Source organism: Lepus europaeus, chromosome 9 (assembly GCF_033115175.1).
Source record: "Lepus europaeus isolate LE1 chromosome 9, mLepTim1.pri, whole genome shotgun sequence".
In the NCBI taxonomy this organism is placed as follows: Eukaryota; Metazoa; Chordata; class Mammalia; order Lagomorpha; family Leporidae; genus Lepus; species Lepus europaeus.
In genome coordinates, this window is record NC_084835.1 from 11,575,239 (window position 1) to 11,594,395 (window position 19,157).

The 19,157-nt window shown below is 43.8% G+C and overlaps 1 protein-coding gene and 1 long non-coding RNA gene across 2 annotated transcripts in view; one reads left to right on the top strand and one right to left on the bottom strand.

Annotated features, from left to right (window-relative positions):
* Positions 1–19,157, top strand: part of LOC133766425 (uncharacterized) — a 116,647-nt gene that overhangs the window by 20,893 nt on the left and 76,597 nt on the right. The gene's annotated exons all lie outside the window — the stretch shown is intronic.
* LOC133766663 (vomeronasal type-1 receptor 90-like) lies at positions 10,367–11,317 on the bottom strand. Its single transcript, XM_062200322.1, has one exon. It carries the CDS (start codon positions 11,315–11,317, stop codon positions 10,367–10,369), a length of 951 nt encoding a protein of 316 aa, XP_062056306.1.

Consider the following 19,157-nt stretch of genomic DNA (forward strand, 5'->3'; position numbering starts at 1 on the left):
CTCTGTAATTAACAAACAATTATTCTTAGGTGTTTAAATTTTAACTGAAAAGTGATCCCTGTTAAATATAAGAGTGGGAATACGAGAGGGAGGAGATGTGCAATTGGGGACATGCTCAATCGGACTTGCCCCAAATGGTGGAGTTAGAAACGTGCCAGGGGATTCCAATACAATCCCATCAAGGTGGCATGTACCAATGCCATCTCACTAGTCCAAGTGATCAATTTCTGTTCACAACTGATGACTCTTATAGGTCTAAGAGTCAAGGGATCACACAAACAAGACAAGTGTCTGCTAATACTAACTGATAGAATCAAAAAGGAGAGAACGATCCAACATGGGAAGCGGGATACACAGCAGATTCATAGAATGGCAGATGTCCTAAATAGCACTCTGGCCTCAGAATCAGCCCTTAAGGCATTCGGATCTGGCTGAAGAGCCCATGAGAGTATTGTAGGCATGGAAAGGCAAGACACTCTGGAAAAAAAAAAGAAGACCTAAATGAAAGATCTCTGTGAGTGAGATCCCAGTGGAAAGAACGGGGCCATCAAAGATGGAGGTACCTTTCTCTGAATTGAGGAGAGAAGTTCGACTTTGACTATGATCCTGTCGGAATAAGATCAAAGTCTGCGAACTCTAAAGTCTTCCATAGCCTCGGCAACTCATGACTAGAGCCTAGGGAGATTACTGACGCCATAAACAAGAGTGTTAAATTGTTAAATCAACAACAGGAGTCACTGTGTACTTTCATCTCATGTGGGATCTGTCCGTAATGTGTTGTCCAATGTGAAGTGAAGCTATAACTAGTACTGAAACAGTATTTTTTACACTTTATGTTTCTGTGTGGGTGCAAACTGATGAAATCTTTACTTAGTATATACTGAATTGATCTTCTGTATATAAAGAGAATTGAAAATGAATCTTGATGTGAATGGAAGGGGAGAGGGAGCGGGAATAGGGAGGGTTGCGAGTGGGAGGTAAGTTATTGGGGGGGGGAATCATTGTAATCCATAAGCTGTACTTTGGAAACTTATATTCATTAAATAAAAGTTAAAAAAAATTAAAAAATTATAAAAAAATTTATTCCAAGGCATTTGATTTTCTTACAGCTATTGTGAATGGGATTAACCTTAGTAGTTCTTTCTCAGCCTTGGCATTCTTTGTGTATACAAAGGCTTTGATTTTTTTGTGGAATGGCTTTATATCCTGCTACTTTACCAAACTCTTCTGTGAGTTCCAATAGTCTCTTAGTGGAGTATTTTGGATCTCCTTTATATAGAATCATGTCATCTGTAAATAAGGATATTTGACTTCCTCCTCCCCCATCTGTAATCCTTGATTTCTTTTTTCTTGCCTAATGGCTCTGGCTAAGACTCCGAGGACTATCTTGACTAGCATTGGTTAGAGTGGCATCCTTGTCTGGCTCTGGATCTCAGTGGGAATGCTTCTAACTTTTCCCCATTCAGGAGGACCCTGGCCATGAGTTTTTCATAGATTGCCTTGATTGTGTTGAAAGAAATTCATTATGATCCAAAATTTCTTGGCATCATTAACGATTGTTGTATTTTAGTAGGGCTTTCTCTGCCTCTATTGAGATAATCATATAGATTTTGTCTTTCAGTTTGTTAATGTGATGTATCACGTTGATTTATGAATGTTGAGCCATCCCTCCATACTAGGGATAAATCTGACTCGGTCTGGCTGAATGATATTTCTGATGTGTTGTTGGATTCGATTGACAAGAATTTTGTTTGAGGAGTTTTGCATCTGTGTTGATCAGGGAAATTTGTCTGGAGTTCTCTTTCTCAGTTGCATCTTTTTCAGGTTTAAGAATTTGGATGAAGGTGGCTTTGTAGAGAGAATTTGGGAGGATTCCCTTCCTTTTAGTTGTTTTGAATAGTTGAGGAGAATTGGAATTCGGTCTTGTATGTCTGGTAGAATTCAGCAGTGAAGTCATGTGGTCCTGGGCTTTTATTTGTTGGGATGGTCATTATTACTGCTTAAATTTCTGTCTTGGCTATGGGTCTGTTTAGGTTTTCTATATCTTCATGCATTAATATGATAGGTTGTATGTGTCTAGGAATCTGTCAGTTTCTTCTAGGTTTTCTAGTTTGTTGGCCTACAGCTCTTTGTAGTAATTTCTGATGATTCTTTTTATGTCTGTATTGTCTGTTGTTAATTTTACTGTTTCATCTCTAATGTTAATAATTTTATTTTTCTCTCTCCTTTTATTGGTTACTTGGGCTAACGGTGCATCAATTTTGTTTACTTTTTTGAAAAACTAGCTTTTTTATTTTGCTGATCTTTTGCATTGTTTTTTGGATTCAGTTTTGTTGTTTTCTTTAATTATTTTCTCCTAGTTTTGGGTTTGGCTTTCTATTTTTCTATATCCTTGAGATGCATCGATTGTTCATTTGGTGCCTTTCTAATTTCTTGATGTAGGCACCGATCACTAAAATCTTTTCTCTGAACGTGGCTTTTGCTCTATCCCTTAAGTTTTGAAATGTTATATTGACATCTTCATTTGTTTATAGGAATTTTTTTATTTCCCTTTTGATTTCTTCAGTGAGTAACTGCTCATTGTGGAATATACTTTGCAGTGTCCTTGTATTTTTATATGTTCTGGAGATTGCTGAGTTGTTAACTTCCACCTTCATTGCATTGTGGTCCAAGAAAGTGCATGGTATAATTTTGAGTCTTTTAATTTGCTGAGACTTGCTTTATGGCCTAGCATGTAGTCAATCCTAGAGAAAGTTACATGCACTGGTGAGTAAAATGTGTATTCTTTGGCTGTAGGATGGAAAGTTCTGTAGACATCGGTTAGGCCCATTTGGTCTTAGTGTCAATTAACTGTGCTGTTTCCTTGCTGATTTTCTGTCTGGGTGAACTGTCTATTGCTGAAATTGGGATGTCGAAGTCCCCCACTATTATTATATTTGAGTCCATGTATCCCTTTAAATTCCCTATTATTCCTTTGTTTCACACTTGGGCCATCTTCTATTGCTATCCCAAGCCACATCAGAGAGCTGGACTGGAAGAGGAGCAACTGGGACTAGAACTGGCATCCATATGGGATGGCAGCATGAAAGATGAAGGATTAACCTAGTGCGCCACAGTGCCGGCCCCTTGATTTCTCTTTAAGATCAATTTCATGGAAGAAATTTTCCTGCATGTCTTGTAAAGATTTCAGTAGTTAGTGCATTTGTTTCTGATTACTTCTGCGTACTCTTATGATGAATTTTTGAATTCCATTTCTTGCCTGTCTTCATGGTCTTCATCTTCAAATTCTAGTATTGAAGTGTTGTGTTCTTCTGGGGAGTCATTTTTTTCCTTATTCTTGTTTCTTGAATTGGTATGTGTGTTGTTTGGCATGTGTGGAGATACTCTTTTTTTGTACTATGGCTCTGTAGATAAGTGGAATGTCTGCTTTCAGTGAATATCTAGAGGATAAAAGTAGATGTAGCCAGGAAGCTCCATTCAGTTCCCCAGAGCTAAGGGTGTGCCTAAGGTGAGAAACCTAGGTTTGGTGTGGCAACTCTTTTTTTTTTTAAATCAAAGTGAACTTTATTCTGCTGAGTTGAGCTCCTCTCCTCAAAGGAGATGAGTGCCTGAGTGCTAACCCTAGTGGATAAAATATTCATCTGCACTGTCCCAAGAACCACACAAAGGATCTGCAGTCTTCAGTGTAAGTTCAGATTCCCCAGCAATGTCTTCCACAAGGTAACCAGGAAGCCCCGAGCACGTGGAGTCTCCCACGGTGACTGCCCAAAATCCCAGCCACACTGAGTCCTCCCTTACACCCTCAGTTTTTTTTTCACAGTCAGGTACAGAAGTCTCACACACTTGTAAGCTCCCAGACCCTCTTGGTCTCCATTAGGCTGGTTGCTGGGCACAGATACAAGCTGGTGCAGCTCTTAGGTATGTCCAAAATGGTGTCAGCAATATCAGCCTATTACAGGATACCATTTTAAAGTGATGGGGGAGAGAGAAACGTGTCCATCCTGTCTTTTTTTTCTCCTCTAGTTTGGTAGGTACACTATCCCCTGTCGGTCTCCAAGCCGGGTTCCCTTTAGGCTCTTCCTGCAGCTTTTTTGCCAGTGGCTTGGGCTGCTGTGGTCTGGTCTCACCACACTTTATAACACTGCTGTGTAGGCTCTCAGCTGCTGGAGTCCCGAGTTACGGACATCCTACCCATAAGTCCACAGTGTCCCTCTATTTTGTAGGAGTTTCATTGGCCATTTTCTCCCAATTTTTCCATTAGACTATACTTTGTCTACTTTTTAAAAACTATTTTCTCCTGGGCTAGAGCACTAAGCTCCCTCTCTACTCCACCCTGTAGGATGTCCAACTTTTCACCATTGATTCTGGGGCCTTCCTTGTAGGGTAGGGGAGGGAGGCATAGTAGCTTCCCTTCTTGGATTCAAACCATCACTCAAGCCCCAGTGAGTTCCCCACGGTTGAGTAAATTTCGCAAGGTGACTGTGGAATTCTCTCTCAGCCAGAGCTTTGAGTGGCAGAGTGCACAGCAGTTTCTTCCTACATTGATTTGAGAGATGGCAACTGCTAGAGGGCTACTTGCTGCACCAAATGCCAGACCACAGGGGCATTGTTGTGTTCTCTCCTTGTTGTCCCAGAGTGTTCATTGTTTTATCACTTATCCACTGGAACTTTCCATCAGTTAGACCTCTGTAATTACCTTACAGTGATTATAATGATACCTCCTATGTAGTGATGCCCCCTTTCTGGTCATGACAGGTGATCTACGTCTTCTGTTTTTGTTAAATATCATGGGAATTTCAACTTATTTAAGATTTCCGTAAGTTGCTCTTTTTATTTTTTGAAGGTAGGAACTCAAATAGTTGGGGACTACAGTTTGTTATTCCATTAACAGTATACATTTCCCTCTAGGCAGTGCTGGAGATTCATAACATACACTGTGATATGTGTGTTTCCATTGTCATTGGCTACTTGAGGACTCCCCAGTATTCTATCAAAGCTGCGGTGGACTGTGGACGGGGGCAAATGGGGGACTGGACCTCATCTGAGGAGGGTGTGTTCTGCACTCAGAGGAGGTAGGGGTTGTCAGGGGATAGCTTCGAAATCTGCAAAACCATCAAGGTTCCAGGAGTAGAATCTGGATTGATATCTCAAACCACCTGACCCTTGTAATGAAGGATACTTGTTGGGCTAAGGTTATAGGGTCACCGTTACTTTTGGGCATAGATGGGTTTATGAAGCTACAGTGTTTCTTAATACTGTGATGGAGTATCTGTGGGAACCCAAGGATGGATACTTGGATGGAGTTCAGTGCTCTGGAGTGCAATGGGTCCCAACAATGACTTTCTCAATATGACATCACACTGCTGCAGCCTGCACTCTGGGGATATGGCTGTGCTAGAAGCTATTAATTAATGCAACTACAATGCCCTAGAGGGGCTTCTTGGAAGTGGAGGAGACTTGTTTCAGCTCACAGTTTGCAGGTTCTCAATCCAAGCTTGGGCAGCCCCTTTGGATCAAGCAATTGTTGAGGCCTTCCCAATCTGTATGAATTCTGTTTGTTGTCCTTGTAAAAAATACCTTAAGACTTGTAGTATAATGTGGAAGAGAAGTAGCAAGAGTGAACATCATTGTCTTGCCTATATTCATGATCTCACAGGGAAATCTTTCAGTGTTTTAAAGCCCTATGTTAGCTTTGGTATATAAATATATCTCCCTTGTCAGATGAGTTAGTTACCTTCTATTCATAATTTGTTGAGTGTTGTTATAAAGATTTATTTATTTATTTGAAAGTCAGAGTTACACAGAGAGAGGAGAAGCAGAGAGAAAGAGAGAGAGAGAGGTCTTCCATCCTATGGTTCACTCTCCAACTGGCCACAATTGCTGGAGCAGCACTGATCTGAGGCCAGGAGCCTCTTCCAGGTCTCCCCCACAGGTTCAGGGGAACAAGGACTTGGATCATCTTCCAGTGCTTTCCCAGGCCATAGCAGGGAGCTGGATTGCAAATGGAGCAGCCAGGCCTCGAACCGGTGCCCATATGGGATGCCAGCGCTTCAGGCCAGGGCATTAACCCTCTGCACCACAGCGCCAGCCCCTGTTGAGTGTTTTTAAATACAAAGTGTGCTGCATTTGTCAGAGACTTTTTCTAAATCACTTGAGGTAAACATGTGTGTTTTTGGTTTTTTGCTATGAGATATTATGTCAGTTGATTGTTGCATGTAGAACCGTCTTTGCATTACTCTGATAAATGCCACTTGGTCATGGTGTATTTCCCTTTGAACATGCTGCTGCTGCATTTGATTTGCTAGGAAATCAGTGACAATTTTTTCACCTCTGGTTTTTCTCTAGAAATGTGTGTGTCAGCTTTTGGAATCAGGAACTTCTGTTTCATAGAATCAGCTGGAAAGTTTTCCTTCTCCTTATTTGAAGCTTTTTTGGAAAATGTATGAAGAAGTGTAGCCATCACTCCCTGCTAATGGCCTGGGAAAGCAGTGGAAGATAGCACAAGTGCTTGAGCTCCTGTAGCCATATGGGAGACCTGGAGGAAGCCTCTGGCTCTGGATCAGCTCAACTCCAACAGTTGCAGCCATCTGGGAAATGAACCAGTGGATGGAAGACCTCTGTTTCTCCATCTCTCTCACTCTCTCTCTCAAATAAAGAAATCTTTAAAAAAGAGCAAAACTTTATTATTTGCCAAGAGTCTTCCTATTCCCTCCTCCCATTTCTTTTAAACACGTGAAATAAGAATAAATTGTATTGTATATGGTATGATTCAGTAAAGCACTATTGATAACTGTATACCGAATGATACAATAACCACACCATTTATGGGCCCTATATATATTAACTATCAGAAATAATAGAATGCACATGATACTTGCCTTTTGGGGTCTGACTTACTTCACTTAGCATCACGATGTCCAGTGGAAACATTTTGTTGCAAATGTTAGTCTTCCATTCATTTTTCTAGCTGAGTAATGTTCCATCTGGGGTGTGTGTGTATGTGTGTGTGTGTGTCTTTATCCAGTCCTTAATTGAGGGACATTTAGGCTGATTTCATAGCTTAGCTATTGTGAACTGAGCTGCTATAAACATGGGAGTGCCAGTCACTTTTTCGTATGCTGATTACATTTTTTAGGTATATTCCCAGGAGTGGGTACTGGGTCATATGGCAGATGTACGTTTAGTATTCTGAGTAATCATCATGGTGCCTGCCATAAAGGTTGTACCAGTTTGTAACCTACAGAGTATCAGGGTACCTTTTCTTGCCCATTCTCATCGGCATTTCTTCAATTTTATTTTAGGTGATAGTCCTTCCAACTGGGGTGAGGGGATACTACATTGTAGTTTAATTTGTGTTTCCTTGATGGCTACTGATCTTGAGCATTTCTAATGTATCTGTTGCCCATTTGCATTTCATCTTGTGAAAAAATGCCTATATATATGCTTTATGTCCCCCCCCCCCCCGCTTCTTAACTGGATTCTTTTGTTTATCTTGAGTTTCTTGAGCTTCTTTATATTCCGGATATTAATCCTTCTTTGGATGCATACTCTGCAAATGTTTTCTCTATGGTTTCTGTTGCCTCTTTGTCAGTTGCGTCCTCTGCTGTGTGGAAGCTTCTTAGCTTAGGTAATCCTATTTGTCTCTGTGTGTTTATTGCTTGGGATTCTGGGGTCTTATTAAAAAAAAACTCGATGTATGGCCATGTATTGTAGCATTTCCTCTATGTTTTTCTCCAGCATTTTTAGGGTTTCAAGTCTTAAGTTTAGAACCTTGATCAACTGTGAGTTGATTTTCGTGTAGGATGTGAGGTGGTAGGAGTCTTGTTTTAAACTTCTGTATTGGGGCTTGGCACTGTAGAACAGTAGGTTAATCCTCTGCCTTCGGTGTGGCATCCCATATGGGTACCAGATCTCATCCCACTACTCCTCTTCCCATCCAGCTCTCTGCTATGGCCTGGGAAAGCAGTGGAAGATGGCCCAGGTGCTTGGGCCTCTGCACTCGCATAGGAGACCTGGAGGAAGCTCTTGGCTTCCCTATAAGTGCAGTTCTGGCCATTGCAGCCATGTGGGGAGTGAAACAGTAGAAGGAAGATCTTTTTCTGTCTCTCCCTCTTACTGACTATAACTCTGACTCTCAAATAAATAAAATCTTAAAAAAATAAACTTCTGTATCTAGAAATCCAATTTTCCTAGCACCATTTGTTGAGGTGACTTCTTTCTCCAGGGAATGATCTTGTTTTTCTTGGTTTTTGTTTTAAACATTTATTTATTTATTTGAAAGGCAAAGTTACAGAGAGGCAGAGGCAGAGAGAGAGAACTTCCATCTGCTGGTTCACTCCCCAGATGGCTGCAACAGTTAGAGCTGAGCCAATCTGAAGCTAGGAGATTCTTCCTGGTCTCCCATATGGGTGCAGGGCCCCAAGTACTTGTGCCATCTTCTGCTTTTCCAGGACATTGTAGAGAGCTGGATCGGAAGTGGAACAGCTGGGATTCGAACTGGCAAACATATGGGGAGCATATATGCTATGCCAGCACTGCAGGTGGCAGCTTTACCTGTAAGGCCAAAGTGCTGGCCTCCAAGGAATGGTTTTAGGCCATTCAGGTAAGATTAGTGGAGGTATCTATTATTTTCTATCTGCCTACATGTCTATGTTTGTGCCAATACCAGACTATTTTGAATCTAACGGCCCTGTACTATGTCTTGAAATCTGCTATTGTGATGCCTCCGGCTGTTCTTGTTGCTTAGGATTGTTTTAGCCATTGGGGGTCTTTTATGTTTCCATATGAATTTCCATATGCATTTAGAATTGTATTTTCTTATTTTTTTTTGACAGGCAGAGTGGACAGTGAGGGAGAGAGACAGGGAGAAAGGTCTTCCTTTTGCTGTTGTTTCACCCTCCAATGGCTGCCGCGGCTGGCACGCTGTGGCCAGCGCACCACAGTGATCTGAAGCCAGGAGCCAGGTGCTTCTCCTGGTCTCCCATGCGGGTGCAGGGCCCAAGCACTTGGGCCATCCTCCACTGCACTCCCGGGCCACAGCAGAGAGCTGGCCTGGAAGAGGGGCAACTGGGACAAAATCCGGCGCCCCAACCGGGACTAGAACCCGGTGTGCCGGCGCCGCAAGGTGGAGGATTAGCCTATTGAGCTGCGGCGCTGGCAAATTGTATTTTCTTGTTATTCCATTTTTTGGAATGACTAAGACTTGAATATTTGATTGTTTGATGGTATCTCAGAGATGCCAAACACCGTTCTCAGTCTTTCTGATAGTTTGTTTTTGTTGTTGTTGTTGTTGTTTTGTTTTTTTTTTTTTTCGGTCTGATATTTCAGAATACTGATCTAGAGCCAGTATCCTTTTGTTCTGTTTCACCAGGTCTGTTGTTAAGACTTTACACTGTATTTTCTGTTTGAATTATTGGGTACTTCACTTTTGTCATTATTTAATACCTGTATCCTTTTCAGAATTTCTTTAAATTTTATTTATTTGAGGTAAACAGATTCCATTTATACAGATATCTGAGCATACTGCTGCTTCCCACTCTACCCGCCCTCCTGCCATGCTCACACCCTCCCTTCTCCTTCCTTTCTTACTTTTCTTTGCATTTTTTACAGTGAGACTTTCAGTTTATTTGATGATCACCAGCTTATCCTCTACTAAATAAAGAACCGAGGAAGCCATAAGTACTCAAACCACTGTTCCTCAAGGATGTAGACCACAGCTGTAACAATAATCAAATCTCAGTATGTCAATGTTGCTCGTGTACATCACATTTTTTCCATACACAGACTAGTCAGGTGCACAGGAACCAAGCTGTCACCCATGTTCCTCTCAGCTCTGTGGCCTATACCCAGAACCCCACAGTCATAGGGTGTAGGGATCCAGTCTCTCATGAAGGTTCCCTGTTCCCAGCCCTGGTGGCCTCCAGCAGTGGTGGAACTGCCTGCTATTCCACGAGTCAGGACCGAGCTCAGCTATAGCTCTGCTTCAGCAAATAGTTTGTCAGTTTGCTGAGGGAGGGGAGGGCATCCACATGACTTCCTTTCACAGAGCTAAGTAGTCAGCCAGACTACCACAGGCTCCCCAGGCCAGCCCTGCATCCCTGCATCCAGTGAGGAACTTCCATTCTCCTCACTGCTCCATGGATTCTCTGTCCATTCTCCACTGCCAACGTCCCCTGTCCCCTGAGAATGCCGTCCTTCCTTTGTTTTTCTGGAATTTTTCTGTGGATAAGGTCAATGTGGCTTCCCCATATTCCACCATCCTGGAGCTCCCTATTTCATACATTTCAATAAACCCAGAGAACACATTCTATAGGAGATCATTAAACACTTTGAAGTCACTGTATTTGCTCGCGAAGAGACATGTCATTTATTCCTGAACAAGTAGACACTTACTTTCCTTCTCCCACATGGATTTGAAAAGCTTGATCATTCGATTTTCAGTACTGATGAGCACCAGAGGTCCAATGGTGGCATAGCCGTTGCCCACTAAGATCTGAAGGCAGAGGTGAACTGGGTCAATTTTCCACCACATCCCTAAGAATGAGAACACGACACAGTCCAACAAGTACAGGAGCACAAAGATGCTCATGAGCAGCAGGATGGTGCGGGTGGCCCTGTACTCTGGGGAGGCTCTTGGAGACAGGTTGGTGCTGTGAAGGTGCTGGAACTGTCTCTTGTGCCTGCACAGGAGAGTCACCATGTACCCACTTGAGACGGCCATGAGCCCTGTAAGGGAGACATCCCGGAAGATCCCCAACATAGAGAATGTGAGTCTGAACACCTGACTCAGGGGCAAGAGAGAGCAGGATTTAGTGACAGACATAAGATTGTGGGATGTACGATTTTTGGTGGCAACAGTGGAGATTAGGAGACGAGCGCTGATGGACAAATTGAAGACCCATAGCAAGAGAAACCCACACATGTTGTAATAAGAGGGTGAGTGTTTGAACTTCGCCAACCAGGAGCTCCTGGGGCTGAGGGTGATGGCCTGGAGGACACTCAGCAGGCAGGTGGTGCCCAAGGAGAGGCCCCGCATCACCTGGTGCAAGTAGATGACAGCTTTACATGTGATGTCGTCCCATAACTCCTGAGTCTCAATAATGTCTGTGGCTATGACCCCCACAGTGATCAGCATCAGCAGGTGGATGAGGGCCAGGTGCCCAATGGCCAAGTCTGTGGGCCTGGGCCTGTGCTTGAGAAAGAACCAGAGGACGTGGAAGAGAAGAAGCAAGGCGTTGGCTGTGATCCCAATGCTGACTTCAGAGAAAAAGGCATTTCTTATGGCAGTAAAGTTAAAAAGTCTTTTGTTTTCACTCATCTTTTTGGGGAGTGGAGAGAAAGCATTTAGAGAATGAGGAAAAAGTAAGAAAAATTATCACAAATAGAAATACCTTTATGATTATGAAGGAAAAGTGCCCCCTTGTGGATCAATGCGGCTCAGTATCAATGCAGCTTTTCTGCCTGGGTTACTGCAGCCCCTCTCACCCTCTCCAGGTAGCCGCTCTGTTTCCCGCTGCACACCTCCCAGTTGTGGTTGGGTACTGCATCCCACTGCTCAGCTCCCGCGGGACCTGACAGTAAAACTGCCATTACGTGAAAGGTGCTTGCAGAGTGTTACCTTATTTTTCCTTTTTCAAAGTCAGGGGCAAAGAGTTTCCCCTTGAATCTGCAAATCCTGATACAATTACTGTTACATAGTAAGAGTGCTCTAATTTTTGGTGATTTCTAATGAGCGCTTGAGGGAAGCAGAAATCTGACCCCACATGCAATAATTACCAGTGGTATATCCATGTGTCCACTTAGTTTTATCTCACTGCTATGATATTTATTTTTGTTTATTTCCAGATAAACACTCTTAATCCACGAGAGACCAAATGTTGGTTAGTATAGATTCTGGATTTGAATCTCTGAGTTTTGCTAAATGTGTGACCTTCAAGTGTCACTGAACACATGAGCCCAAGTCATCTCATCAGTAACTACAGTGAGCGTGTCACTTACTAGAGATGCTGTGTGTGCAGGATGTTAGCTAAACGTGTGAACAAGCACAGTGCCTGGAGAACAGTGGTCTCTGTGGAAACTGCAGCCATTGCTGTCCCAGTGAGGTTTTCCTCATGAGCTCACCTTGAGAGAGTGCCGTCCTCTCCTAACTTTCCAGCCCTGTCCCTGCCTAGAGGAGCAGGGGGCCGTGAGCATCACAGTGGCAGGTGCTGAACGCCCTCTGTTCCACGGTTCCTTCTCTGTGATCCTGGCTTGTGGAAACCGCAGTGAATATGTTCACAGTCTAAGCAGACGGATGATTGCTTTCTATGGAGATGATGATGGGACACTTCTTCTGCCTGCAACAAGAAGGTGGTTCTAGAAGGTTCTGCACAGGGGCCTGAGCCTTCCTGTCTAATGCACGCCAGGGAGTGCCTGGGACCAAGTGTGAAGTGTATGCTTGAGAACTTGGTTCTGACCTAGAATGGATTCCTCCCCTGTGCAGTGTTCCCATACACTTTACTTCCAATCTTATAAATATGAGGCACATCATAGTGGTCTACAGGTTGCAAATTTTCCAGTTTTCTACAATGGAAATTCTGTAGTAGCATTTTGAACAGTCATCCATTTTTTTTCTCAGAAAATTGATAAAATAAATGACATAATCTCTGTACATTCAGCAAGATAAGGTTTGATTCTGTGATATGACAGGAGAAGCAGGAAAATGTGTCTCGCTATTCTCCTCTCTCTGTGTGTTCAGGGTCCTGTGCTGCCATCCAATGAACAGAACAGTCTTCCCTGTCTTCCCTGTATTAACATGAGTCTCCCCTGTGTATTGTCTGTTTTACCTGATAGGCAAAATCTACTGACAGTGCTTTGAATAATAACCTCTACTAGTATAATAATATTTTAATGTGACACTTTAAAGGATTGCAATGAAATTAAAATTATAAATTTCTGTTTTTCAGTTACTTGAAACATTTAAGGATTCCTCTTGTAAATTGAAATATATAAACATGGAAAAGCAACTGAAATTGAAATATATGAACATGGAAAAACAACTGAAACATGATTTTCTTACAAAGTTGAATTCCTTGTATATGGAAGGCCTTTAAGCTTTTAACTGAAATGCTTATTAGGAAAAAAACTATGCAAAGATTTCAAAATGTTTTGTTCTGCCAAAATACACCTGTCTTTTAATTCAAATATTACCTGAATTCTTTGAAGCTCCCATTGCAGGCTTTGCTTTAGTTCATATCTTAAAATAAAATTGAACCTCATAAGGACGAATCCATAACAGTATAAAACTGATTTGCTAGCTTCTCTCATCATTGGTAAGTGGTGATTCAGGGGCCCAATACGTTCAATGTTTCTCAGGAGTTTTTCTAAAAACAGAAGTGCATATGGTTCCACAAAGTTGGGATCATCTTAGGAAATCATATTTTAGGTGGACCATTCTCCAAAACTGTTGGAAAAGTTTTACTTTTCCTTTAGAGGTATTCTCTCAGAAGGAGCTGAAAAGCTTTTCCTCTTTTCTCAGAATTACAATACAGTAAAAGGACAATTGTGGATACATTCAGGGCCACCCACTGATAGTGTCTCCGTGAGGATGAGGAGGAGCGGCTGAAGACACAGTCCACTCACGCAGCTGCTTCCACACTGTGCTGAGTGCACACTGCACATATCCTGAGATTTCCCCATCGTGTTGCACAGAGAACTCTCCTGAGCTGTGGAGGACTGTTGCAGCCCCGTATCGTCTGAGGCTGCCACAAACCTCACTGTAGTCACAATTTGTCCCCCATCACACCCTACCTAGAGATCCACCTGCCCTGACTGCCCATCTGTGGAATTAAGAGGCACTTACCCAGGACGACAGCTGGGAGGATCCATGCACCTGACAGGAACCTGCAGGCTTTTAAGGAAGGTCGTCCTGAGCTCATCTCTCTGTGGATTGTCATTGTGGTGCCTGGGGAAAGGGGACAGATCCCGCTGGGGAGCACAGAACACAGAGTCCCCAGTGGAACCTGTCACCTGTCTCTGCAAGTTTCTCTATTCCCTTCTGCATAGCAATCTGGGGAGAGCTGAGCTCCAAACTTTGCTGTGAGTTCCCTGACACTTGTGTGAGGTCAGAACGGGCCCAGCCCTCTTGACAACACCAAGTTCTCCCAGTTTGATCTGAGAGCACCTTAGTCCTGACCAGTTCCACACTGTGCAGTGCCCCTGCCATGGACTCAGAGACCCCTGGTTGCCTCCATGAGTTCTCTTGGGCTGAGGGTCCTCTCCTTACAGCACGAGGGGCAGCCAGGGCCTGGCATCCAGTCACACACACTGAACTTCATATGCAAGTGGCATTAGTTGTATATTCCATGAAGTCTGATCTTAGTTTGAATTTTCAAGCTCTCTCTCAAACTAAATAGGAATAAAAACCTCTCTTACATCTATGGGTGAGGGCAGCCAGCTCCACTTGTAACCCATTTCATCATTTTCATTCTCCAGTGACCCTTGCTGTGTCCCCACGTGTGATACAAACACAGCCCCTGCCTGGTGATGGTGCAGACCCTTCAGGAGATGGAGCTCACAGCTCTGCACACGGCAGGGACCTGTGCACTCTGTGGCTGATGCACTGAGACATCCATGCCCTCAGCTCCCAGGGCAAGGAAAATGAGGGCTGAGTGATGATGGAGCAGTGTGTGTGGGGGGAGCCTGGATCTCCTGGCATTAGAGGAGCCCCAGGCTTCAGATCTGCCTGTCCTCCCAACATAGAGGTGTCAAACAGTTTGGAGCACTTCTGTATTGCTTCATTTGATTAAACTCATTTGGAAGAGAACCACTTAGAGTAGAAAAGTTTCTGTCCAACAGTTCAATGACATAAAAGTAAAATGCCTAGGGAACACTGTTGCTCATCCAGTTTGTCCATCAAGCAGAGCAGTGAGACCGTGGGTTTAATACAAATGCTATGGGCAACGTGTGTCCATCAGTAGCCTGGGTTCACTCCAGCTGTGCTAAGTGTGACCCACCACCCAGTTCTGCCCTGACTTTCCCTGATCAGGGCCGTGGCTCACTGGATCTGTGGCTGCTGATCCAACAGACTCAGTAGCCCTGGAACACATGTAGGGCGGGGCCCCCTGTGCCAAGCATGAAGTCTGGTGCTCCCTGTGCTCATGTCCCTGTCTCAGCAGCTGGCTCAGCTGGCTGTTACTCAAGCATCTACCTGCCAGCAACAATTATGAGAAACCTAATCTTGCTTATTTTCCAAAGTTTGAACAGGCTTTTTTCCTCTGTCACTGTATGCTTTTAATTTTAAGTGTATTTACACCTTTATCTGTATGACATACATGGCTGGTAACATTCCTCATTGTAAGACTTTCGTGAGGCAAGCAGATGTGAGACCACCAGGGCACCTGTGGGCTTAAAATATGCTCCAGAGCTGGGCACCTGAGAGGACGCCAGAACTGCACCTGCTCGACTTCTCATGGTTTTTGGGCAGTTGGGTGATTTTTTATTTATTTATTTTTATTTTTTGACAGGCAGAGTGGACAGTGAGAGAGACAGAGAGAAAGGTCTTCCTTTGAGTTGGTTCACCCTCCAATGGCCGCCGAGGCTGGGGCATCACGCTGATCTGAAGCCAGGAGCCAGGTGCTTCTCCTGGTCTCCCATGCGGGTGCAGGGCCCAAGCACTTGGGCCATCCTCCACTGCCTTCCCGGGCCACAGCAGAGAGCTGGCCTGTAATAGGAGCAACTGGGACAGAATCTGGTGCCCCGACCTGGACTAGAACCCGGTGTGCCAGCACAGCAAGGCAGAGGATTAGCCTATTGAGCTGCGGTGCCCGCCTAGTTGGATGATTTTTTAAAAAATATATGTTTTATTTATTTGAAAGGAAGGGATACCAATAAAGATCTCCCATCTCATGGATCATTCCCCAAATGCTTGTGACAGCTGAGGCTTAGTGGTGCAGAAACTAGAACCTGGAACTCAATCCATGTCTCCTGCAAGGGTAGCAGGGGATGGAATTGTGTGAGCTGCCACCCACTGCCTCTCAGCAGGAAGCTAGAATTGCAAACTGAATGAGAACACAAACCCTGAAGTTCTGACATGGGGCCTCTATGATTTGGTGGAATGCCTGTGTATTACAGTTGTTATTGAGATGTGTGTGACAAATCCCAACTGACATCTTTACCAAACACCTGTCCCATTTTTTAAAAATGCTATGTATTTATGGGGTAGCAAGTGATATTTTAATAGTTCGGTAATGTGTATGTTGTTGAAGTTAGGGTATGCTTTCCTAAAACACTAAAAATTTCTTTATGGTGAAAACCACCTATCTATATAAAAGCACATAGTATATTGTTGTCTGTTGTCAGTCTGCTGTGCAGAACAGCACATGGGCTTAGTCCTGTGTAATAGTGATCAGTACCCGTTCATCATCTCTTCCCCCTCGTCCCTTTCTCCCCAGCCTCTTGTTGCCACCGTTATATTTCAGTTGTGTTTAGATATATTATTTCTGGATTACAGATAGAGGTAAAGTCATACGGAAATTATCTTTTTGTGCTGGCTCATTTCCTTTAACATAGTAACCTCTAGGTCCATCCATGTTGTTGTGGTAAAACTTTAGCTTTATATTGCTGGATAGCATTCCATTACATGCAAATAGATTCTTAGTTATTTTAAAAGATTTGTTGTTTATTTGAAAGGCAGAGTTACAGGAGGAAGGGGGAGAGAGAGAGAGTAAAGAAATGGAGATTTGTTCCATTTGTGGGTTCACTGCCCAATGGCCACAATGGCTGGGGCTATGGGAGGCTGAATTTCGAATACCCAGAGCTTCTTCCAGGTTCCCACGTGGGTGCAGAGACACACATAATGTCTTGGTCCTGCCATTTTCTCATAAAGGTTCCTGTTGTTCGTTTTGGATCTTTGCTTTTTAACTAGGATGTGTTCTGTCTTCACGTTCCTTAACGACGTGTTTGCCTGTTTCTCTTTCTCTGTGTAGTACAACCTTCCATGTCATTTATAAGGCCTTTCAGGCAGTGATTTCAAATTTCATGTTTCTTAAGTTTTTTTCACCTTTCATTTTAAATAAGGGTGATGCATATGCAACACAGGGTTGACAGTTTTTTTTCCCCATGGGCCTTGGACTATATTTTTTTCATTCTTCGTTTGTAGCTCGGGTTTCTGATGAAAAATCTGTCAAATGGAAATGAGGTATTGGCGTCCTGCCATTTCTCTCTGGCTCAGTTTCTGATTTTTTTGTTTTATTTTTGTAATTTTGGGTATAATATGTTGTGATGAAGATCTCTCCTGGTCATGCCTATTGATATTTCGTGTATATTCTGTTCTGGACGTTGATAACTTTCTTCAAATTGGGGGAATTATCTGAATATATATCTGATATTATCTCACTGAATAATTTTTCTAAGCTATTCTGTACATCTTTTTCATCAGGAATTCCTAAGACACGTAAATATTGTTGTTTGGTTTACATAGATCCCAAATGTTGTTTTCCATTGAAATTCTTTTCTATTTTTGTCATACTGTTTCAACGAATTTGTCTTCTGGCTAGGAAATTGTTTGTTCCGCCTGAATGTGTTAAGGCATTGCACTTTGTTTTTATCTGACATATTGAATTCTTCATTTGTAATATTTCCTTTTGATTTTCCTTTACTATCGCTAGTGCCCTACAGATTGCCCCATCCGTGTCATGTACACACTTCCTTCTTCCCTGTAACCGAGTGTTTATGTTTTTGTGCAACCTTAAGACTCATTGTTTTGAATTCCTTGACAGCCATTTACTCAATCTCGTCCTCTTCACAGTCTAGTACCAATTTAACATTGTGTACTTTCGGGGAGTCATACTGTCGTCCTGGGTCAACTTGTGTTGTATTTCAGCATTTATTTTCACACATCTAGGGAATCACTTGTTGGTGTCTGCTCTGAAGGTTTTGTTCTTGGAAGCGCCCCTCTAGGATGTGGGGGAATGCCTGTGGATTACAGCTGTAATTGAGAAGTGTGCGTTGTGCTAATCCAGGGACCTCTGGCCTGCACTTATGGGAGGAGCAAGTCCAGAGTGACAACCACCTTGGGCACGGTAGCTCTCCACTTCCTGTTGTGATGTGGCAGAGGGTTGACTGTGCTGCTGGCTTTTTCACAGTTCTTTTCTGCGCCGCGGTGAACAAACAGATCCATGGCCAAGACTGAGCTCCTAGTGCCTGTGCACTGCACCCACTCAGGTGTTCAACCTGACAGCATTCATGTGCTCTGTAGTGCGAGCGATGAGCCCTCTGTGAGGTCCCTCCCTAGCACTCACGGAGTCTGGAGCTTCTGGACCCAGACCTGGCAAGTGCCCATAAACAGCCGTACGACGTGCCCTTCCCAGTTTTGTTGCTGAGAACTTGCGCAGTCACAGAATTCCCCGCAGTCACAGAGGCAGGACTCCCATAATAGCAGGGTGCATGGCATTCATCCCCTCCCCTGTAACTTCCCCCATCCTCAGAGCAAGCCTCTGGCTGACAGAGATTGGCTGTAGGTCCGACTCAGCAAGTTGAACCTGGTGCTTTGGTGGAGGGAGGGGAAGGAGGCAATGTGACCTCTCTTCCCACAGCTAAGTGAATCTCCCAACCCCTGCCACAGTATTTCTCGGCTGGACTCAATGTCGGTGGGGACCATGTAGTTCCCCCTCAGATAAATCAGCAGGGCCACGGGGGCTGCTGCAGCCTCCACTCGCCTTGCTCTGGGAAAATGGCATTTCCATGCTAGTGCCATGAGCTTTGGTGGGCGGGAAGGAGGGAAACTATGTGGCCTTCCTTCATGGAGCTACGTGGATGCCCGGGCTGCCGCCAGCTCTCGTGGCCGGATTCCCAGTCCACAGGGACTGCAGAGCTCTCCCTCCTCCAAAATCCTCAGTGACGTGTGGGCTTCTGCAGCCTCCTCTCAGCTCACTGGGGGAAGGTGGCATTTGCCCACTGGCCACGGTAGTCGCTGGAGGTGTACTGCAATACTGTCCTTGTTGCTCCATAGATGATTCATTCCATTCTGCTAGTTTTCCCCTGAAAATTTCTCTGCTACTGGCCTGTGCTGGCCTCTTTGATGGTACCTTCCTGTGGGTAAAAATCAGTGTGTCTTCTCCCTTTTCAGCCATCTGGGATGTCCTGTATACCTTCATTAGAGAAATAGCACCCTAACCACA